Source organism: Aphis gossypii, unplaced genomic scaffold (genome assembly GCF_020184175.1).
Source record: "Aphis gossypii isolate Hap1 unplaced genomic scaffold, ASM2018417v2 Contig00920, whole genome shotgun sequence".
In the NCBI taxonomy this organism is placed as follows: Eukaryota; Metazoa; Arthropoda; class Insecta; order Hemiptera; family Aphididae; genus Aphis; species Aphis gossypii.
In genome coordinates, this window is record NW_026083363.1 from 32,445 (window position 1) to 39,367 (window position 6,923).

Below are 6,923 nucleotides of genomic sequence, written 5' to 3' on the forward strand. Positions count from 1 at the left end.
TATCTAAAATATCACTTTCAGGCATTTTGCTTTAATTGATAACCCAGAGCTTGTAAATTTTTTTTATTTTTCAACGTCAATTTATTTACTTTATTTGATGTTACCGGTACCGCTTTAGTCTTATGACTAGTTGAACTGATCCGAAGTAGCGGATTTATATTGAATTTTAATCCCATATCAAGATCCGTAACGTTTAATATGTAACACGATTGTCAATGCCTCACCAAAATTATCAATCGGATTATGATTTTGATCAACTAGCTGAACGGTTATCGAATCAATAATTGTTTTATTCGATTTGTAATATATTAAATTAAACGGTTATTGAATTACTTTAGATCCTGTCCTTCCACTCGGGAAAAACTCGTAAATCGAATGACTTTGAAGATGGTTGTTGAATGATCCTTGAGCTATATTACACATTACTTTTATAGAATTTATTGTGTTTAAATTTGCTGCTTTTTCAGATCGAAGAATTTCATACACTGGTTTATATTGTTTTTTTTCAAAACCGAATACAGGTGCAATACTATATGGAATCTCAAAGTGTAGTATCCCATTACATTTTATATACGATCTGAAATCATTAGGATCAACCGAAATATCAAATGTTAATTTGGTTAAGTTTTCACTATTATAGACATCTATTTGCTTCTTAACTCGTTGATTAATATCTTCAATTTCATAACATCCCTCTTCCAAGTTAATATAACACATCATAGGAGCATTATTGTTTTCATTGTTAACTATTTCTATAGAAAATTTATTATTATTTTCATTAATATTTGGAAATGAATTAAATGACTGTAAACATAACAAAGCTATTTCTGAGTCCTCGTAAAGGTTTATAGGCGGAAAATAATTTACAGATAATATGTTAGTATTCCCAGTTAAACTTAAAGTAACTGACTCGTACATTTTAAAATCTAAGATATAAATTTAATAATGAGATCCGTGACGTTTAGTATGCAGAACAACTGTCAACGTCTCGTTAAAATTGTCAATTGGATTATTGTTTTGGTCAACTACAATCAGAATAGCTTGATACAAATTAAAATTTAACTGCAAAATAAAACATATAAACTGCTGATGCACAAAATAAAATAGCGAAACATTTTTATACAATACCTATTATAAGTATTTTAATATAATTATACACTTGTAAAAAAGGCGTTTCTTATGTTTCTTATGTCCACGCTGAATGCTAGTATATATTCTTCAAAACTGAAACAAGAACTATATAAAATAATAAGTTTTCTGTATTTAATTATTTTTATTCTAAATATTTACCTCTTTTACGCATTATGATGATCGGAAAACAATTTTTAGATTTTGTAATACAAAGGGGAATATCACATATTGAACAAATCCACTCTGTTCGAACTTCTTTTTGATTTGTGCTACACCGAGTACATCTCCTTGTAGTCGACAATTTTGGTTGACAGTGGCTTATTTTCAATTTTTTTGTGGGGGGGGGGGGTTCTTAATATTAAGTATAAGTTTATAACATTATAATAAAATACATACGGTTTATAATTTAATAATGATCTTATTTATATTATATTATATTTCACTATTATTATGAATATAAATGTCAATTAATAGTTTTTATAATAAAAAAGGTAGACGTCTTTTTTTTTCACCAGTTCTTCAATAACTTCTTCAGGTTTTATTGAGTAGTTTTTATTTATTGATCCCATAGCTAAACCATTCAATCTTCCCTATAAATAAAAAAATAAACTAAGTATTTTATTTATTGTAAATTAAAAGAATATTTTTTAAGTTTATAATAATAGTTTACCTTTGACATGGAATTCCTTAGATATGTTTTTATTCTTTTTAAGTTTGAAAATGTTCTTTCATTTGTTGCAGAGGAAACAGGAAGCGTGACTAAAATTTGGAGAAGTTTTAAATATATATTCAAATAAATTGACTGGTCACACATAGTCATAGCCTCTAAAGCATTATTTGGTTTTTCCGTTGTTTGCATGAGTTTTCTATGCCATAATTTGTACTCTGCTTCCATAATTGCATTTTGAGTTCCATCATTCTGTAAATCTTCAATGTATTTATTTTAAAGAATTATAATATCTTCAATGGGACCATTTTCTCTAAATAGAGAATCGAAACCTGATAAAATCGATTGATGAACAGTGAACCTTTCTTCTAACTCTGTAATAAATTTTTCAAGATAAGGAATTAAAATTGATGCTCGATAATATTGTTCTAGAATATTTAATGGTATATTGCTTCTATCAGTTTGTTTTTTTGTTACTCTCGGAATTTTAATTTTAATATCGAATTTTTCGGCTACTACTTTTACTTCTTCAAATATTTTTTTTAAAACATCATCGGCGTGTGTTCGAAGTTCTTGTAATTCTTTTTTTGTATCATTTGCTAAATGTACAGCCAATTTAAGATCGATATTTGATTTTTGTAGAAACTTTGAAAGTGGTAAACCTATACTAAAACCTTTGTTCAATACGAATAATGATATCACAAACTCTATATCTAAAATAGAACTTCTAAGACGTCTTGCTTTATTCGAAGTATCGTTATCGTCCCATTCTGAAATTGTATCCAATGCTTCAATATTACACTCATAAAGTTCCATAAAATCGTTTAAATCATTGATAAAATCAGATCATTTTAATATTTTCATTTTACACTTTATATTAAACAATACTATTTGTAAATTAAATCAATCAGAAATTAGAAATTAATAGTTACCTTATGTCCTTACTTTCTTGTTAAGTGTTCGTCGTTTGTGTATTCGTGTAGCGTGATTACAATTCGATGCCGTCAATAACAAATTGCAAATGCCAAATATTATTAATACCGAACAATCGCAGACTGTCTACAATAATCTATAATAGACAGCGTACTAATATAATTATACAGTGAAAACTCTTTATAACGAAACTCTTTACAACGAAAAACTCTATATAACGTAAACATTACATAATAATGGTTGGCTTACTATATAATCCATAAGACAATTCATTCTCTATAACGTATTAGTCACTCTCAATAACGAAACAATATTTTACGTTTCATAATACAATTTACGTGTTATCGTATCTATTACATGTATAAACTATAAAAATAATCAGCAATAATGCCGATATTTCCAAGAACGATTACATTCTTTAATTATCTACTTTTAATATCGTTATTATCGATATTTAATTGGTACAATGTTCATTTTATTATCGACGTAATGTTTAACATATTATACACATGACCACAGTAGTGCACTAACATTCGTATGGCAAGTAAAAGAAAAGCACTGTGTGTTGATCAAAAAGTCGCTTTAATACGTGCGATTGAAAAAGGTGAAGAAAAAAGTGATGTCGGGAAACGTTTTGGATTCAGCCCATCTACTGTCGCTACTATCTGGAAGAATAAGGATAAAATATTGCATGCTGAAACAGAAGGAAGTTCTTGTAAAAAAATAAGGAAACCGAAATTTGAAGACTTGGACCAGGCAATGTTAACGTGGTTCCATAAACAACGTTGTAATAATGTGCCTATATCTGGGCCTGTTTTGAAAACTAAAGCTGAACATTTTGCTCAACAACTTGGTATTATAGATTTCAAGGCCTCGGAAGGATGGCTTGGAAAATTTAAACAACTTCACAATATTACCTATGGGAAAATAAGCGGAGAAGCACTAAATGTCGACTTGAATGTTACTAACAGCTGGTTAATTAATGTGTGGCCAAAATTGAATGAAAAGTACACTCCGGATAATATTTTTAATGCTGATGAGACAGGTATTTTTTATAAAATGACCCCAGATAAAACATTAAAATTCAAAGGGGAAAAATGCGTGGGAGGTAAACTTTCTAAAGAACGTATCACTGCGTTTGTAGCAGCCAATATGAGTGGCACTGAAAAAAGAAAGATTATGGTAATAGGCAAAGCAAAAAACCCGCGATGTTTTAAAAATATTAAACGGTTGCCAGTCACTTATAAAGCAAATAAGTCAGCGTGGATGACATCAATACTTTTTGAAGAAGAAATAAGAAAATGGGATGCAGAATTAAAGGGGCGAAAAGTTTTGTTACTCGTAGATAATTGTCCTGCTCATCCCAATCTATCTAATCTTATGAACATAGAGATGATATTTTTCCCAGCTAACACAACTAGTATCTTACAGCCGATGGACCAAAGTGTTATAAAAAGTTTGAAAGGCCACTATAGAAAGAAAATATTAATGGAAATTATCGAATCTGATGGCAATGCCTCTATCAATATGCTTGATGCGGTGAACTTCTTAAGTAAAGCCTGGGAAGAGGTAACATCAGAAACTATACGGCATTCTTTTCGTCATGCTGGACTTCGAAGTTTTGCCAATGCTGAAGAAGAAATAGAACAATTTGAGAATGAAGATGATACACTGAGTGAGTGGATTACTCAGTTCAATACTCCGCATACTTTTACTCCTGAGGACCTACAAAACTATGTAAAAATAGACGAGAATCTAGTTACAACAATATCGTTAACTGATGAAGAAATCCTAAATGCAGTGACAAAAGGCGAGGAGGAGCAAAAGGAAGATGAAGAGGAAGCACAACCTGACGAAGTCGTAATACCAAGTATTCAACAAGCACTTGATGCGGCTAAATTATTAGAAAAGTACTTATTGTTTCATGAAGATGATCCAAAGTTATCCCAAAACATGGGAGAAATTCATAGAAAAATACAAAAACAGTATTGGCAAAATAAAAAAGTCCAAACTAAGATGACAGACTATTTTAAATAAAGTATAAATATGTATGTATAGTATAAAAATTAAATTATATTTAATAAGTACATATGTATAATAATAATAATAATTTAATATAATACTTAAATATATATAAAATAATGTAAAAATAATGATGTGTTTGATATATAATATTACATAGGTACATAACTTTATACATAAATAATTAAAATTTTGTGTTTTTTAAACCCTCTCTATTACGAAAACTCTCTATAACGAAAGAAATCTCTTGGTCCCTTCAGATTCGTTATAAAGAGTTTTGACTGTATAGGTATATTACGTCTTTATCGCCGTCGAATGGCAACGACGCGATAAAAAAATAACCATAAGTTAAACCACGATTTAAGATATACTGGTTACACATCGAAATGTGATAAGGAGACGGTCAAACTGAGTCTCAAAATCAGCTGTAGAATTGCTGACTGGCGCCATCTAACGATTAAATGTGTTGAACCTTTATGAGCCACTGATTATTTATATAATCTCAAGTCTGAATATTACCCACGATCTATCCTGGGATCAACCATAGTTAAATATTGACCTATGGGTTCACTTTAAGGGTTTTAGTAATTTTAAATATTATCTCTTAGATATGTTACAAAAGACCTAAATTACGAGAAGGAGCCATACCTATTGATCAAAATTTATTTAATAATGCATCTACTTCTAATGTTATGGTATGTATTATTTAGTCTTATTTTAAAATACATTTACAACAACAATAAAACTGTTTTATTGAATAAATAGGTAGATGGTACAGAAGATATTTTAGATATGACATATAATACCGAAAATAATGGTTTATATATGAATATGAGTACATCATATATACTCCGCGCACGATAAGATGATGACCAGGCGCGCATCCAAAACCAGTTTCTCCACCGCACCGGCGCACCGCTCGCCTTGGCGGCCCGACCCGCTTTTGTTTACCTAACCAATGGACCTAACCTAAAAATGGCCAACTTAAATATAATTAATATCAATGGAACACAATAAAATTCCGTAAAATTTTAATTATATAAAATTTAAATATTATGTTAACAGTGATATTTGTGTGTGGTGCAAAAAGCTATGGTACAGTATTAACAAATAAGAAAGCTAGACAAAACTCAAGGATATATTTTTCATCCAACAAAAAGAAAAAGACTGTCAAATTGCAAAAAACTAAAGACATTGTTAAAAGAAAATATTTAAGAGCAACCATAAAAATAAATACTATGTCTGAAACTTTTAAAGAAGAAATGGTTGGAATATCAAATAAAAATTTAAGTCAAATTTTAAAGAACTCTAATGTTCCTAACTGTCAAAAGGACTTAATTTTTGAAATATTTAAAGCTTCCAAAGTCGTCAACTCCAAAAACAGAAAATATTTTGAAAACTGGATATTACTCTGTTTATTGTTTCAAATAAGGTAAAGCTGTACATCATGAGTTGTACTAGATATTTTAATGATTTGCTTTTTTTCAGATCACCAACTGGGTATAAATTTTTACGTGACCATAATATTCTTCCTTTGCCATGCATCAACACAGTTCGGAAATATTTACTTCCATTAAAATCGGTTGTGGATTTGATCCAAATCTATTCAAACTTTTAAAAAAGAAATTTAGTACCAAAAATAAATTTCAATGTAAAGGCATACTTTTATTGGACGAAATGTTCTTACGGGAGAGTATTAGTGTCAGTAGTAGGACATTAACGTATACAGGGTTAGAAGATTGTGGAGATGAAATTGAATCCAAACAAGAAAGCAACTTGAAGGCTAACCATGGGTTAGTCTATATGTGGCAAAGTCTAGAAGAAAATGTGGCACAACCTGTAGCAGTATTTGCTTCGCATGGACCTATAAAAGGTAATAATGTAATATTATTTCTTATTGAATAAAAATACCTAGATAATATGAAATTATAATTATTCACAGGAGTTGATCTAGCTAAATTAGTTGTTAAGGCTATTTTATTAATAGAAGACTCTAGAGGAGAGGTAGTTGGATTAACTTCTGACGGGGCTTCTACTAATAGAACCATGTGGAATTCATTAGCGGTAATTTTATTTACACAATATTATTAATCATATTTTTTATTAAAATTGAACATGATTTAATAGATTTGAGCTAAGAAAATTGATTTTAAAAACTATTTTATAAACC

At 29.5% G+C, this 6,923-nt stretch overlaps 1 protein-coding gene and 1 pseudogene across 1 annotated transcript; one reads left to right on the top strand and one right to left on the bottom strand.

The window, feature by feature from the left end:
• Positions 1-1,608: 1,608 nt before the first annotated feature.
• On the bottom strand, positions 1,609-2,614 carry LOC126555583 (52 kDa repressor of the inhibitor of the protein kinase-like; annotated as a pseudogene).
• A 654-nt stretch (positions 2,615-3,268) lies between these two features.
• On the top strand, positions 3,269-4,768 carry LOC114123261 (tigger transposable element-derived protein 4-like). Its single transcript, XM_050210483.1, has one exon. The coding sequence runs from the start codon at positions 3,269-3,271 to the stop codon at positions 4,766-4,768; it is 1,500 nt and encodes a 499-aa protein (XP_050066440.1).
• The last annotated feature ends 2,155 nt before the right edge of the window (positions 4,769-6,923 follow it).